The sequence below is a fragment of the Myodes glareolus genome, chromosome X, assembly GCF_982192425.1.
Source record: "Myodes glareolus chromosome X, mMyoGla1.1, whole genome shotgun sequence".
Lineage (NCBI taxonomy): Eukaryota > Metazoa > Chordata > Mammalia > Rodentia > Cricetidae > Myodes > Myodes glareolus.
Genome location: NC_142053.1, coordinates 126,157,720 through 126,173,914, shown reverse-complemented (window position 1 = coordinate 126,173,914; position 16,195 = coordinate 126,157,720). Strand labels below are relative to the sequence as shown.

General features: G+C 36.6%; 1 protein-coding gene across 13 annotated transcripts in view; it reads left to right on the top strand.

The window, feature by feature from the left end:
* Positions 1-16,195, top strand: part of Huwe1 (HECT, UBA and WWE domain containing E3 ubiquitin protein ligase 1) — a 132,879-nt gene that overhangs the window by 39,943 nt on the left and 76,741 nt on the right. For 8 of the 13 annotated variants that reach the window (XM_048441621.3, XM_087902734.1, XM_087902731.1 and 5 more), the window contains 13 exons: positions 5,756-5,818; positions 7,799-7,876; positions 8,599-8,646; positions 8,728-8,796; positions 9,370-9,469; positions 11,082-11,182; positions 11,474-11,624; positions 11,751-11,878; positions 12,517-12,657; positions 12,862-12,967; positions 14,551-14,766; positions 15,246-15,347; positions 15,757-15,837. In XM_048441621.3, coding sequence (XP_048297578.1) covers positions 5,756-5,818; positions 7,799-7,876; positions 8,599-8,646; positions 8,728-8,796; positions 9,370-9,469; positions 11,082-11,182; positions 11,474-11,624; positions 11,751-11,878; positions 12,517-12,657; positions 12,862-12,967; positions 14,551-14,766; positions 15,246-15,347; positions 15,757-15,837 — 1,384 coding nt within the window. The remainder of the gene's footprint in view (positions 1-5,755; positions 5,819-7,798; positions 7,877-8,598; positions 8,647-8,727; positions 8,797-9,369; positions 9,470-11,081; positions 11,183-11,473; positions 11,625-11,750; positions 11,879-12,516; positions 12,658-12,861; positions 12,968-14,550; positions 14,767-15,245; positions 15,348-15,756; positions 15,838-16,195) is intronic. The other 5 variants (XM_085684809.1, XM_085684807.1, XM_085684810.1 and 2 more) reach the window with 1 other exon arrangement.

Genomic DNA, 16,195 nt, shown 5'->3' with positions numbered 1-16,195 from the left:
TTGGGTCCTAAGGCAGTGCTCTTAACTGCTGAATCATCTTTCCAACTTCTGAGATACCTAAAATTTAATACATGTTTTAATTTGTGGGATTATACTTTCATTTTACTCACATTAAGTAACTTATGATTTTCCACGTGATTTTTTTCATTGATTCGTTGGTGGTCAAAAGTACTGTGAATTTTCAAAAAATATTTATGTATATGATTGACTTGTCTTCATGTGTACTAGAAGAGGCAGTCAAATCCCATACAGATGGTTGTGAGTCACCATGGTTGCTGGGAATTGAAGTCAGGACCTCAGGAAGAGCAGCCAGTGCTCTTAACCACTGAGCCTTTTCTTCAGCCCTACTTGTGAATTTTTCAGATTGTTTGAAAATTTTGTGATAGAAATCTGATTTTTTTCTACATCTGACAGCTGTAATTGGCAGAGATTTTGTTTAAATATATTAATGATTGTTTTGTTAAGGTCTATTGGAGTTTTTAATGTGTCTTAGAAAGTATATGTTGTATGCTTACATGGGTTCAATGTCCTCGGGCTAGTTGATTTGGCATTGTTCAGGTTTTCAGTTTCTTTATTTGTCTTTTAGCTAATTGTTGATATTTGCCCTGAGAATTAGAATTGATATCTTAATTTACAAAATTGTACTTTAATACCAGCTTAATTTTTTTTGTTGTTGGTGTGGTTCTGGGTATGAAACTAGGGGTATACTGTGCAAGCCTCAACCACAGGGTCTCTCAATTTCTTTTTAATAGTATACAAAAACTTTAATCATATTTCTCTGTGCCTTCCTCCATCTTTATTGCTATTTTCTTTAAAAAGTACATTTTTATACATAGCATGTACATTAATGTTGATGCATAATACTTGGTTTATATAGTTAGCTTTTAAAGACATCAAAGATTAGTTTTTGCTAATCAAAAGTAGAGAACATTGGGGAAATAGTTCACAGGAACATTCTTGCCATACAAGCACAAGGACCTGAATTCTCTTGAACCCACATAAAAATGCCTGGAAGTGTTGGCATAGTTTATAACCTTAGTGTTATTATCCGGTGCAAGAGGGGCCTTGGCAGGCCAAGGAGCCCAATGGCGGGTTAGAGACAGACACACCATGCAGACTGCACTTACAAAGAGGATTTTTATTGGAGAGAGGGAATGGAAAAAGTGGGGAGGGGAAGGGAGTGGGGAACAGGAGCACCAGAAGAGAGGAGAGAGACAGAAAGACAAAAGGGGGGGGGGCAGCAAAGCCTGCCTGCCTTCCTCTTCTGAGGAGCAGCAGGAAAGAGTGGGAATGGATGGATCTTGTTTCTGAAAGGGGTCTTTTGGGCCTGTATACAGAGCCTTACAGCTACAATAGTGCAGGCATGGCCATGGGGCCCTGGGCTGACTAAGTATTTGCTCGAATTGCTCAGATTACAGGGCGGGCCAGCATAATTTCTGAATGTTAACACCTAGTACTGAGGCTGTAGACACAGGTGGATCTTCAGGGCTCAGTGGCCAGCTAGACAAATCTTACATGGTTAGCACCAGGCCCATGAAAGAGACACCTCAAATAAAACCAGGGTAGATAATCACTGGAGGAAGAACACCTGAGCTTGACTTCTGGTCCCCTCGATGGCACGCCTTAACCAGAACTTGTTCCTGAAGGGTGGGGACTACTCACTACATTTATCATTCAATGTTTTCAACGTGTTCCTGCCTTTGGGAAAGTTCCAAATTAAGCAAACTAGTAGTAAGTCCTTTTAGCTGGTCTTTTATAGACCAAAACAATCTCTCACTTATTGCATGAAGATTCATTGTCCTCACTCCAGGAATGTGGACTATAGTTTACAGCTGCTACATATAGAATAGGGTTGGGTAAGTTAAATATCAAAAAGTTAGTGTGCAAAATTCTTTGAGGTTGTTTGATTCTGTACTGTTGTTATTTCATTCACAACTTTTGTGATAGGTGGTCTTTTGGAGTTTCCTGCTCTGCTGCTATTATCACGGTTATTAAAATACGTATTATTAACCAGTTCAGAGAGTTCAAGTAGTTTTTCTTAGTGTGTTTAACGTTTTTATTGCTGTGATTAAATACCACAACCAAGGCAATGTGTAAAAGAGTTTCTTTGGCAGATTATGGTTCTAGAGGGTTAGAGTCCCTGACTATCTTGCTGGAGATTGTGGCAGCCGGCAGGCAGGCATAGCATTGAAGAGCTAACAGAAAGCTTACATCTTAATCTGCAAGTATTACGCAGAGAGACCTAATTGAGATTGACATGGGGTTTTGAAACCTCAAAACCCATCCCCCAGTGACACCACCTTCAACAAGGCCATCCCTCCTAAATCCTTACCGAGTATTTAAAGGTAGCCTATAGTATAGGGGCTGTTCTCATTCAAACCATCACATTCTACTCCCTGGCCTCCTTAGGCTCATGACATTTCATACAACTAAAAGTCCAGTGACTCAAGAGAATCTCTTAATTGTAACCCTCCTATAAAGTCAAAATACATACAGTGGTAGAGAACATACATTACTGTTCTAAAAGGGAGGAATGCATGTATAGTGAGGAAGCACTGGACCAAAGCAAGATGGAAACCCCATAAGGGCAAACTCCAAATCCATGTCTTGTGTCAAAGAAGGCTCTACCTTGCCACCTTTAGTTGACTGCAAACATATTTTTCTTTTTTGTCTGGTTCTCCCTGTATACAGCTCCCCCTGGCAGACATTCCACAACTCCATGCAGTGTCTTCTCAGGGACTCCATGTGGGGAGGAACTCCCTGCTACAAAGCTGGTATCAGGGACTCTATTTAGCCATGTAGAAAAGAAAAAAATCCACAACCCTGTATCCTTTATAACCTTAGAGTTAGAACTATATAGTTGGTGCTGCCAAGTTTGGCTGCATCCTTGGGAGAATGGAGCCTATTGAATTACATTTGCAAAAAATATGATTTGTTGTTGCTTTTTAGAAGCAGAAAATCCTTGAGGCCTTTTTTCACAAATTGCAGGATTAGCTGGATCTGGGGTCTTAGCCCAAGAGTTCCACTTTCTCTATTTGATTTTGTATCTGGCCTTTACTTTTCTCTTTCAGTACAAGTCTTGGCTCCAACATTAAATATACTGGTGCTTATTTTTCTCTTTGTACTGTATATTTTGTTTTTCTTTTTGCTTTGCTTGGTCTTTTTTATTGTAGGCCTGCATGCATAAAACTGATAATAATCCTACTACAGAGTCAATATTAGGATGTCTTGAAATATTTTCTGTGTATGAAATTAGTCCAGAACTTTAAAGTTTAGCTTAGCCTCAGGGAGATTCTTAAGACAAGAACAAAAGGTAACCAACTACATTCTTCACCAAAATATAACAATGGTCTTTAGTCCAGTTCCTAATATTGTTCTCTGAAACCTCTTGAGCTATGCCTCCATAGTCCACCTTGTTCTCAACACTACTGTCTTCCAATCTCCTGCTGGGAAGGGATGATAAGCCTTGCTTACAGCAATCAGCAACTTTGCTAGTGTTCCACATTCTTCCAAATAACAGTGTCACAGCAGTAGCCTACTTCTGGTACCAACTTCTGTCAGTATCTTTTTCAGTTAGACATGCATGGCGTTGTAGCAGTAGCTAAGAGCTTGTGTCTTGACCCACAGTAAAGAGGCAGAGATTGCTAACTTTGAATGGTGTGGACTTTTAAAACCTCAGAACCTACCCCCAGTGGCAGTTATTCTCATTCAAACCACCACAGTATGATTTTCACCAAAGAACTAAGGTATAATACTCTATAAATATTTATTGTATATAACAAAATAGCTTTCTTTTCAAAATTGCTGACATCATTTGGAGAATTAATAAAAAAAGACCCCCGTTTTCTGTATTTTGTTCTCTGTGTTAATAAGGACTTCCAAAAAGCTTATTTCTCTAGTATTAAGTAGGTTTTGTATTGTTCACCAGTATTGTTCTGTATTGGAGATCTTTGTAAATGGCAGCCCCAGTGATACACAGTGTTTTATAGATTTGCTGGAGAGTTAGTGTCATGATTATATTTATTTCTAAAGAATGAATATAATGAGATTATATATGTAGAGAGAACACCATGTTGCAGCCTTACCAGGTAGATCAATAGTGATTGGGACCCACATTGGATGTGTGAGAATTGGGTGAAGGCATTTGTGTTTGAGCTGGGCCGGGCATGACCTAAGGTAATAAGGATGACTAAGATAATAAGTATCTTATTAAAATTCCTGGTCATAGCTAAGTTGATTAACAGTTATTTAAACTTAAAAAAATGTGCTGTTCTTGCCAGGTGTGGTTGAATGCATCCTTTAATACCAACCCTTAAGAGGCAGAGGCAAGTGAATCTCTGAGTTCAAGGCCAGCCTGGTCTATGTCTGTATCTAGGTTGGTAGGTAGGTCAGTCTGTCTCTCCTCCCTCCCTCCCTCCCTCCCTCCCTCCCTCCCTCCCTCCCTCCCTCTTCTTACTTAGATAGATAAGTTCTAGGCCATTCAGATATGTACAGTTAGACCTTGCTCTTACTGTAAATTTTTTGATATTTCAAAGGCCTGAGAAGATGCTCCAGGCTGGTCCATAAGCAAAATTATACGGCTAGAATTTAGGGTTTGGAAATTATTAGTAACTGTGCTACTCATTAACACAGGCACTTGTTTAAAGCTTTTGTACTTTGGTAGCAAAGTGTCTTAGTCACTGTTGTATTGCTGTGATGAGACACCATGACCATTACAACTTTTATAAGGGAAAGCATATAATTGACGCTTGCTTACAGGTTCAAAGGTTTCATCCATTGTCAGCCATGGCAGGCAACATGGAGGCATGCATGCAGACATGGTGCTGGAAAAGGAACTTGAGAGTTCTACATCCGAAACTGAAGGCAGCAGGAAGAGAGAAAACAGTGGGCCTGGCTTGGGCATTTGACCAAAGCCTTCCTGCAGGAATATGGTTCCTCTAACAAAGCCATACCTACCCCCACCAGGCCACACGTTGTTGAAGGAGGCTGCTTGTTGGTTCCCGGCTGCCCAGCTAGCTTAGACCCGAAATAATCACACAGAAATTGTTTTCATTAAATCACTGCTTGACCCATTAGCTATAGCTTCTCATTGGTTAACTCTTACATATTAATTTAACCCGTTTCTATTCATCTGTGTATTGCCACGTGGCAGTGACTTACCAGTAACGTTTTGGCATGTCTGACTCTGATGGCGGCTCCATGGCTTCTTCCTAACTCTGCCTTTCTTGCTCCCATCATTCAGCCTAGCTTTTCCTGCCTACCTAAGTTCTCCCTTGGTATAAGTCCAAAGCAGTTTCTTTATTCATTAATGGTAATCACAGCACACAGGGGACTCCTACATCAAGACCTGATGCTACTCCCAAGGCATTCAAATATGAGTCTGTAGAGACTATTCTCATTCAAACCAACACAAAAAATATATAGACTCTTATAGCATGTAATTTGGCTCTTGTCAAAAAGTGTGGTTCCACCCTGGTGAGAAAGGCCAACTATGACTGAATCTCAGCAAACATGAATTCAGACGTGGAACGAAGTAGGTAGTGTTTCTACTCTTGAGCACCCTCATAGAACCATGAAATAAATAGATTTCATTGAAGAAACAACCATTAGACACACCACCTTGCTTTGAGGCTCAAAGTCCTGTTTTATTTGTTCTCTTTGTTATATAGATGAATATTTTCTCGCTAAACACTTTATAAACGTAAGCCTAAGACCATGAACATTGTGTAACACTGTATTTTTTCCCTTTTCTAAGAGCTGGGGTGGAAAAGAGAATGGTTTTGGACTTGCAGAATGTTGCAGAGACTTGCATATGTTGGTGAGTATTTGGAAAATGATACTGTCTCTTTCTAAGACTTAACGAATTTATGGTGTATAAATAGACACTTGATATCAGGAGTTTCGTTGGACCTGAGGGAAAAAAAATAATACATAACGGCTTTAGGAAACCAGCCCTCACTGTGCTGATTATAACAATTCTCAGTAGTATGTGTTCATATACTCAGTTCTGAAATAAGTTGAATTTTTTGAATCAAACTGAAAGTACTCTTTTTTTTTCCTTATAATACCAGAAAGTGAAGCTGAGAATAGTAGTGTACATCTATAATCTCAGTATTAGGGATATGATGTGAAGATCACTAGGTATAGACCAGTTTTGCCTACACGATACCTGTCTAAACATTCAATACAAGAGCCAAAAAAAAAAAAACCTAGAAAGTGCCTAGTGATATAGTTGTGTGATAGTTCTCACACAACTATCAGAAGTTTGAGAAGTGTTCAAGAACAATTGATTGAAACCAATTCTTTCTGGATTACTTAGGGGTCTGGAGAGATGACAGATCAAGAGTATGATTCCTATTACCTCCACACACAGCAACTCAAAACCATTTGTAACTCCAGTTCTAGGACTTCTGGTAGCCTCTTTTGGCCTCTATATGCACCAGGCACTCACATGACAAAATGGGCATACATGCAGACAAAACACTCATAGAAATAAAAATTTTAAAATAAAAAGATCTTCTTACTGTTCAGGATGTTTTTATGTTTTCATCTTCTCTTTATCCATGCTCTGGTTATAGATTTAGGCTGTCCCCCTCTTCTGCTTTGATATGTTGCACGTTTGGAGCCTAGTTTGTCATGTTTAACACAAATGGATATGATCAAATTTAATTAATTTCTCTTCTGGGTTAGTATAGCTCATGTTTTTCTAGTCAAAGAAATCTACATATTAGAGCAGGTTATTTTCCTACCTTAGTTGATAGACGTTCTTTAGTGAACAGTTGTAAATGGATGTTGGTAATACGGGAAGCATGTATTGTATAAGAGTATTCAGCTTGGAGTTCCCAATTCTGTGAATATAATATTTTAAAGAGTAGTAGGGTAATTCTGAACCCTTATGCATTTTGAGACTTAATAGGTTTGTGTGATGTCTGTTAACCTGTTTTATTCCTTATCTACATGAAGGTTGATTATTTAACATGTCAAGGAATTTTGAAATTTTTGTACTTTATGTAGTATATGCACATGTTGAACCCAATTTTATAAAGGTTTATAATGATAATGTCATTGTGTTTTCTTTGAAGAGAATGTGTTTACTTGTTTTTTGTTTCTTTATTTTTTGAGTCATGGTTTTTTGGTGTAGCCTTGACTGTCCTGGAACTTGCTCAGTAGACCAGACTGGTCTCAAACTCAGAAAGATCCTCCTGACTCTGCCACCCCAGGGCTCGGATTAAAAGTGTGTACCATCACCACCTGGCCAAGGGAATGTTTTAATGATCAGGGTTTTATTATTGGAATTTCATCTGTTGTGTTACTTTTGTAGAGTTGTAGATGTGCTTTGAGGGTTTAGTTCATTTGGTTTTTGTAATCCTATGTAGGAAAAAAAAATGAAACCTGTTCTAGAATGGTGTAATCAGTTTTCACAAGAGTGGCCTTTTTCATTCTTTAGTTGGTGCCTATCTTTTGACTCTGACACTTGATCTCTATTCTTTCTAAAATTCTTTTGCATTATTACTTGTCCTACTTTATTCCACCATGAGAATAACTATAGTCAAAATTGATGTATTAATAGAGTTACAGGTAACCTGGAAATTAAAATAGATTTTTGGATTTCTAAACTACAGTCTTTCCATTTATTTTCAAGCAAATGTCTTCTGAACTCTGGTCAGGGCAAAGAATAAAAGATACCATTGGTGTGGAATATGTAGCTGCCACAATGTATTTTGACTAAAAGAAGGCAGTGGAGGTATCTTTGTTGTCAGCTCAAGCTTGTTGTCTGATTCCTTTCTTTTATACACAGAAATATCCACCCAGCGCAACCACACTACACTTTGAATTCTATGCAGACCCTGGAACTGAGGTCAAAATTGAGAAGAGGGTGAGTCTGATTGTTTTGATGATGTTGTTATTTATAGAACTTCTTAGTTTAAATGAGTGAATGTTTGACTGTATATCACTGTCCTATGAAGTTATATGTACCTGTATCTCTCATAGATATGATTAGGTTTTATGTTAGAACCTGCAAAAGATAAAGCCTCTTTTATTCAGCACTGCCATATTTGTGTATTTTGTTCATAGTCTTAGGTAGTTGTGTTTCAGATTTCTGTTTTTAAGCCAGCCCGTAAGAAGCTCCATGTTGCCTGTAAAAATCTTGATTAAATGATGTGTTTGTTTCATATTCCTTGGTGAGCTGCTAAGATTTTTTTTTTGGTTTAGAGGTTTACTAATGAATCAGATGTTTCCCCCACTTTTATTATTAAATAATTTTTAGGGTAAAGTTGTCATTAAAGCATTAGAAATAATTTTTATGGTTTTAGTATTTCATATGAATAATAATTGTGGAGATTTATAAGACAAATATTAAAAAGGACTTTAGAAAATAAAATATGCTTGCTAACTTTTAACACTAAGTTTAATACTAGTGGTTTTAAGGAAGTGATCTTGTGGCTATTATATGTGGAAAGTAGATGCTTTGAATGACTCTGAAATTACCTTGATTTTTAAAGAGGTGGTCTTAAACGCAAGTGACATTTTTGTTCTCAGGTGTCTCTTACAGGGTAGTGATGACCCCTAACAGCTTTTTTAACTTTTTAATTTCAGACAACTAGTAATACACTACATTACATTCATATAGAACAACTTGACAAGGTAAGAGGATTCTTTGACATCTGGTTGGTTACTCAATTTTTTGTTGAAGTTTTGTTCCTAACTAATTTTTTTCTAATATAGATTTCAGAAAGCCCTTCTGAAATAATGGAATCTCTTACCAAAATGTACAGCATTCCTAAGGATAAGCAGGTACAGTATATCTGAAACAATATCCCCAGCACACAATGTTTTTCGAAATACACTAATGATATGTGTTGGACAAGCAGAAGACAAAGCAAAATTAATGTACATTGGAGTCTAGCAGATTAGCTATCTAGGTGTTTGTTTCCTCTACTATATAGTCAACACTAAGTTCCTTGATTCAAATGATTTACTATCAGTGGCGAAAACTTTCTCAATTTTGGATATATTTGGATAGATTTAAGAGAACTGAATTGTGTTATTTTGTTCTGTTCTTTTGGCAGTGGTCAAATATTTAGTTTATTGAAAATTAGAATTCTTACTATGTTATTGTCTATCAATATAGTGATGGTTCTTGACTTAACCACATTATGATACTGCCTGTCCCTGTTTTATCACTCTGGGATTGTTAACTAATCTCAGAGTAAAATGATACTTGTTCAGTTTGATATCCTAGCAAATAGCAAGAAACTCTTTTACCAAGCAGCCAAAATGGTAAGAGCCCCCTCATAAAAAAAAGAAAAGAATAAAAAGGAAAGGAATTTTTTTTATGATTTCCTAATAATTTTTATATCTCTACAGATGCTGTTATTTACTCATATACGCCTGGCCCATGGCTTTTCTAATCACAGGAAGCGATTACAAGCTGTTCAGGCCAGACTGCATGCAATATCTATATTAGGTAAGGAAACACTAATTAAGTGGTCTTAATTAGGCAGTTTGAACTTGATTTTGAATGAAATTCATCTGTTTTCATTGCTATGAGGATTTACTTATTATGACAACATAAATTATAAAATTAATTGCATTCCCAGTGTTCGTTGTAGTCATCACTCTTGATTTCCTGAGTATATCAGAAAAACTTAAAGCCTTTATGGCCAGGTCACATGGCCTTGGTTGTCAACACCTTTTTTAAAAAATATATTCAGATAGTCCCCTCTGCTCTGTATCCTTCCTTCCTATTGATAGTTCCTCTTTCAGTTCTCCCATCCTTTCAGATGTACAACTTTGAATTTTGAAAATAATTAGTTAATACTCTGTCCGTTAACTATGGTATAATAGATTGGAAAACACAGAGGCTTTTTTCTTTTTTTTAGCTATGTCGGATTATTTAAAGCCATTCCATGCAAGTATATATTATACTATGAGTGCATAATCCTTGTTATTGTCCACTGCTCTCCTCCTTGAATAGTTTTGTTTCCATTTATTCCCCCAGACAGTTTCATTTCTACTATTAGGTCATCAGTGATTTTTATATATGTAAGGTCTAGGACACAGAAATGAGAAAAAAACATGTTTTCGTCAAAAGTTGCATTGATTTTCTTACAAATGGTATAATCTCTGTGGAAATCAGTTTTTTTAGGCTCTCATCATGTTTCTGAAGATTATGTAGCCCACATTGTATTCTGTCAGTTAACTTCAGTAATTTAGTTTTGAAAAGTATTTGAGCTATTTTCAGAATTACAAGAAAGCCTGAAAATCAACCCCTTACATGCTAGGCACATTAAAAGACATAAAAGGGCAAGCAAGGCTGTTATTACCTGTCTTTGTTTAGCTTTTGCTTATCTACTCTTAAAGCTGAACACCTTGCCCTCAAAACCCTTTCTCTTGTATTTATGTCTGTGCTTCTGTCATGATAATGATTACCATCTCATCCAGTTTTTACTTCTCAGTGTATGTCCACTCAGTATAAAAGTAGATTAAATGTTTTTTATTCTTTTTCTTTCTTTTTCTCTCTCTTTCTTTCTTTCTTTTTTCCTTTTTTTTGGGGGGGGGAGACACAGTCTCACTATGTGGTTTTATTGTTAAACTCACTGAGTAGAACAGACTACTCTTGAACTTACAGAGATCTGTATGCCTCTGTCTGTCCTCCTCCTGAGATTCAAGGCATGTACCTGTCTGCCTGGCTAGATTATACACATTTAACTTTTGGTAGTGCCACGCAAACTTATGATTTAGTGTGCTACACTCCATAAAAACATTAATATAAAAGCGTATTTGGTAAAAGCAAGTAAAGGAAGAAGCTAATGTAAAAGTCTATACCTATATCCAAAGCACAGTTATAGTTCTATCAAGTAGTGATATTAGAAAAATGAATTATTTGTTCTTTTTCCACAAAATTCCAACAAAATTATTTCTTAAGACTACTAATAATTTTTGTAAGGAAATGTATCTAGCTATTACCACAATCTTGTAATTTAGCAAATTTACCCCCTGTGCTGATTGGAAGGTGTATTATTCACCCTTGGCTTAATAACTGCATTTCTGCCAAAGTGTTTGCTTCTCTTTTACAGTCTATTCCAATGCCTTGCAAGAGTCAGCAAACAGTATCTTGTATAATGGGTTGATAGAGGAGTTGGTAGATGTCCTTCAAATTACAGATAAGCAGCTCATGGTAAGTATGTGTTCATAATATCTACACAACAAAGCCATACTTTTTTATTTTTTGTTTTTCCTAAGGAGTTAGAAAATGCCACAGGAGAGAACCTTGGACCTTTTGCATCTTTCTTTTTGAATATTAAACAGTGAAGTTAATAAATGCCAGATGTGCAGTGTTTCTCTCCACAGATGTTTATTTCCTCAAGCAGCGTTCAGTAAAATTGCTTATGTTTTGATTTTGAGATATTTGTACCTTAGTTCAGTTATTCATGTAGTTTTGACACTTGTTTAATTTCTACTCTCATAGGAAATTAAAGCTGCTTCTTTACGAACATTAACATCAATTGTGCATTTGGAGAGAACTCCGAAGCTCAGCAGTATTATTGACTGTACTGGAACTGCCTCCTACCATGGATTTTTGCCTGTTCTTGTGCGGAACTGCATCCAGGCTATGATTGGTAAGTTTAGGTGTTAATTATTTATTCTAGGAGCAAGAGGATCTTGACATTTTCGTTGTTTTAACGATCTGCTTGCTAGCTTAGTATCGAATTCTGAACTTTATATCCTCTCCAAATTTTTTGTAGATCCTTCTATGGACCCATACCCCCACCAGTTTGCTACTGCTCTCTTTTCCTTTTTGTACCACCTGGCCAGCTATGATGCTGGTGGTGAAGCGTTGGTCTCCTGTGGAATGATGGAAGCCTTACTAAAGGTACTCACTCTCCTTTCCCAATATATTTGTGGAAAATTAACTAGAGTATAGGCTTCGATGTTTTATAGTGAACAGTTAACATAGAAAGCTTATTAGAGTTACTTACAGTTTGATCTCTAGTTACCACATTAACAACACTATATATATTGTCAATATTAAGGTATGTTTATAATCCAGCACAATTTGATAGTTTTTGGATTTTTGGGTCAAGACAGTGCTATATGTTAGCATGGCATTGAGTATGCCCCTAAGAAAAGTGTATATAAAGATACCTGTAAAGTTTTGCTTTAATTTTATTGGCTTTGTTTTGTTTTGTTTGCTTAGTTGGCATTTTGAGACAATGTATCTTGCTATCTATTGTTGTCTTACATTAAACTTACCAGAAATTTTATATACTCTTAATAATGAATTGTCCATGTGGCCTCATAGAAGGTTGCATCCAGTCTTTGAATTTACAGCACTATTATTTGACAAGCAGAAAAAAGATCAGGCTTGTGTCATTTTCCTCCCTCCATTTCATACTATGCTGTCTCACAGGGACTCCCATACTTTATTTTTGCAAAGGAATATGGATTTTTTTAATAGCTCTCTCTCTTCTTCAGTAATTGTACTTGCCTCTCTCTCTCTCTTTCTTGTAGGTCATAAAGTTTCTTGGTGATGAACAGGACCAGATAACATTTGTCACCAGAGCTGTCAGAGTGGTTGACCTCATCACCAACCTGGATATGGCAGCTTTTCAATCTCATAGTGGTCTCTCTATCTTCATCTATAGACTTGAGGTATTATTGTCTAAGGATCGCTTTGTATAGACTGCATAGAATTCCAGTGAGTGCTGAGTATAGGGAACTGTCCTAACTGCTCAACGTAACCATCTTATATCTTTTATGTTTCTATAACCTATGATCCGCTTGATACTCTTTAATCACAATATTTTAATCCCTGAAATGTATAGGATTTTCTTAACATTTTCCCCTTAATTATAGCATGAAGTAGATTTGTGCCGAAAAGAATGTCCATTTGTGATCAAGCCAAAGATCCAGAGACCTACTACCACTCAAGAAGGAGAAGAAATGGAAACCGATATGGATGGTAATTAACAAGTTATTAAGTCAATATTTTTGTGTGTGAGATTTTTCTCTTGTCCTTCCCTTTTTAAATACTTCCTTATAAATTATGAGGTCCACAGGTTTTCCACTTTTTTTATATAGGTGATGAATTTTTTGGAATGGAATTGGGTAGTAAAGCAGATGGTAAAAATGCAGTAGACCACTAAAGTCACTGCAGATCAATCATTTAGTAATTGATGTTTTTTAATATGTTGTTTCAGTATCTTTTTAAAGTGCGAAAACATAATAACTTCTACAGAGTCAGAATATTGTCTGTCTTACTACTTACTACCATGTATCCTGCAAGTTTAATATATGCTTTATAAATTACAGGAAGAGTATAAACTCTTAAATGGGACCTTGAAAAATTGTATCTGCGGGTTTATGAAAAGATGGGATGCTTGAAATGGTTGTTTAGAATCAACTTTTAAGTCATAGGATCAGAAATTCAAACCAGATCATCTTTGATTTCAAATACACTGTGTGTCTGCTTTAACAATGACAACCTTACCCAATATATACCTTAGAATAAAATAAAAGTGGGGCCACCCAAATACCTTGTAGAATGTACAGTAGTGTTGGCTTAATGACAAAGCTTATCTTTGCATGTATCTATTATTCTTGTAAAATATTAGAATAATAAATCGTATGCCATTCCTTTTTTCTGACTTTGTTTTTGGCACATTCATTTGTGCATGTTGCTGTCCCTAGAAACCCTTTTTCTCAGTTTTTCTTTCTGTTTTATTGGGAATAAGCTGAGATATAAGTTCACAGGTGAGATCCCAAAGTGTTGAGTAAAATGTGCTATTAACTGTTGATGAGTAATGCTTGACTATCTACTGTAAATCAATAATTATCAAAATTTAATAAGCAGAACAGTAAGTGCTTGGTAAAGCTTCTAACAACATCTGAAGTGCTTGATTAAGTTTTCCAACCGGTGACCAGGAAGCAAATATTTAAAACTAATCCAAATGCTTGTGTTGTGTTCCTAAAGACATTGTGTATTCAATGTAAAGGTTAGACAGTTAAGAGTTTGTGCTTACTCCTTGTGTAAATAGGTACATATGTCTGTTAAAAATAATTGGAAGAATATATTTCAAAATATATACACTAAAGGGAATCTTGTTATATTTCATAAATTGAAGAGAATAAGTATTTGCTTTTACACAATTAGATTATTTTATTCAAGGTTTTAAAGGAAATGTTAATACACACTTCTAACCCCCCTACATAGCTATTAGTTTGATGTGGCTCTTTCCAGCCTTGTTTATATCCTTTCCACATTCACATTTACATGTATATAGTTTTTAGTACAGAAGGACACTTGCTTCACATCTTATGTATCGTATTCTTCCCTATGAGCACTGAGATTAAATTTCCTGTGCTCTTTTTATTTAATTAACCTCCTTTAATAGGATTAGCTTACTACCTGCCACTTATTCATAATATACAACGTTGCATGTTTTGCATCGCTCATCTCACCTCAGTGGAAGAAGTTTTCTCAGAACTTTCTTTTCTTAGTATCTTTTATTCTAATTAGTTTCTTTATCATAACTTGTACTTTAGTTGCAGATGTAACTATGGAAAGCAGTCCAGGCTCGTCCATATCTATGGAGCATCGGCTGGATGTTGACTTAAGGGCATCAAGTTCCAACAGCAGCACTAGCATCTCTGGCACTGGCCCGGGTCCTGGCCCTGGCCCGGGCCCTGGCCCTGGCCCTGGCCCTGGTCCTGGTCCTGGCCCTGGCCCTGGCCTTGGCCCTGGCCCTGGACCCCGTCCTGGTGCGTAGACACATAGATACACAGTCTTTCACAGTGACTGACTTCTTAAACTAGTGAAGAAGAAAGCTTTAGGAAGCACTTAATGGTACATCTGAGGTTATAAGAACATGTCTTGTAACATTTTATGGTCTTTTGGCAGTTCACACATTGATTATCAAAACAGACATTTTGGAGAACAGATAATATACAAAAGAGGAACAGTGAATTTGGAAGTTGAATCTCTTTTACTTAATAATATTTCTTTATTTTTTTTAACTTTAGGACTCTAATTTTAATAATGGTCTTGTGCCATACTTGGTGATTTAATTTCCACTTTCAAAAAACTCTTTCCAATGTCCAGAGATCTCACTTTAAATGTTTACTAGTTTTGCTTTAGTGGATATAGCTGGGTCTCTTAATTCCTGTTTCATGTGCCTATTTACTGTGATTTAATGGTGAACCCAACCCAGTAAGATCCTTTTGCCTTTCTCCCGTGCCAGGAGTCCAGTGTATTCCACAACGAGCAGCACTTCTCAAGTCCATGTTAAATTTCCTCAAGAAGGCCATTCAAGACCCTGCTTTCTCAGATGGCATACGACATGGTATTTTGATTCTGTATACTGCTTTCTATAAAAACTTGGTTATCAAGATTTGTATTTTTCATGTTCTCCTGGTGTTTACCCTTTTATAAAGCATACTTAGTAAATTGATCACTTTATTATTTGATATCACATTTCTTAGATATGGTTATTTACACTTTTCCCAGCTTTGCTCTTTGTTCACGCCTATTGTGTTGCCTCCTCTCTCTCCCAGTCTCCATATTTTTTCTTTTTTGACCTACTGTTAAAGCTTAGTGCATGAACAAAATAAGGTGTTTGGGGTTGTCAAATAGAGGCCACTAGATTAGACTGAATTCAGATATATTTACCGTGGTTAATATACTGCTACCCACCAACCTTGATCCTTATACCTCTCCCAGACTGATCATAGTCTTATACACATTTCTCTTAGTAATGGATGGTTCTCTGCCTACCTCTTTGAAACACATCATCAGCAATGCAGAATACTATGGCCCATCACTCTTCCTCTTGGGTAAGTAGAATTGAAAGTTGGGTACAGGCTGAATGTGCTGGCTTACTTGTATCTTTGCACTTGGAGGCAAGAGACAGGCAGATCTCAGAGTTCAAGGCCAGCCTGCTCTAGATAAAAGCCTTTAGAACTTCTTAAAAGCTGGATTATAGCTCATTACTCAAGTATTTACCTTACTTGGACAAAGCCCTTGGTTTTGTCCCACTCCAGCATCACAAATTGGAATATCACTTAGAATCATATAAAGAAATTTAGTGGGAGATGTAAATGGAAGATTCTTTGAACCCAGTGGAATAAGAATTTTACAGTTTGGCTATTTGAGAGATAGAGTTATTACAACTTTCTTTTTGCTGATGAAACA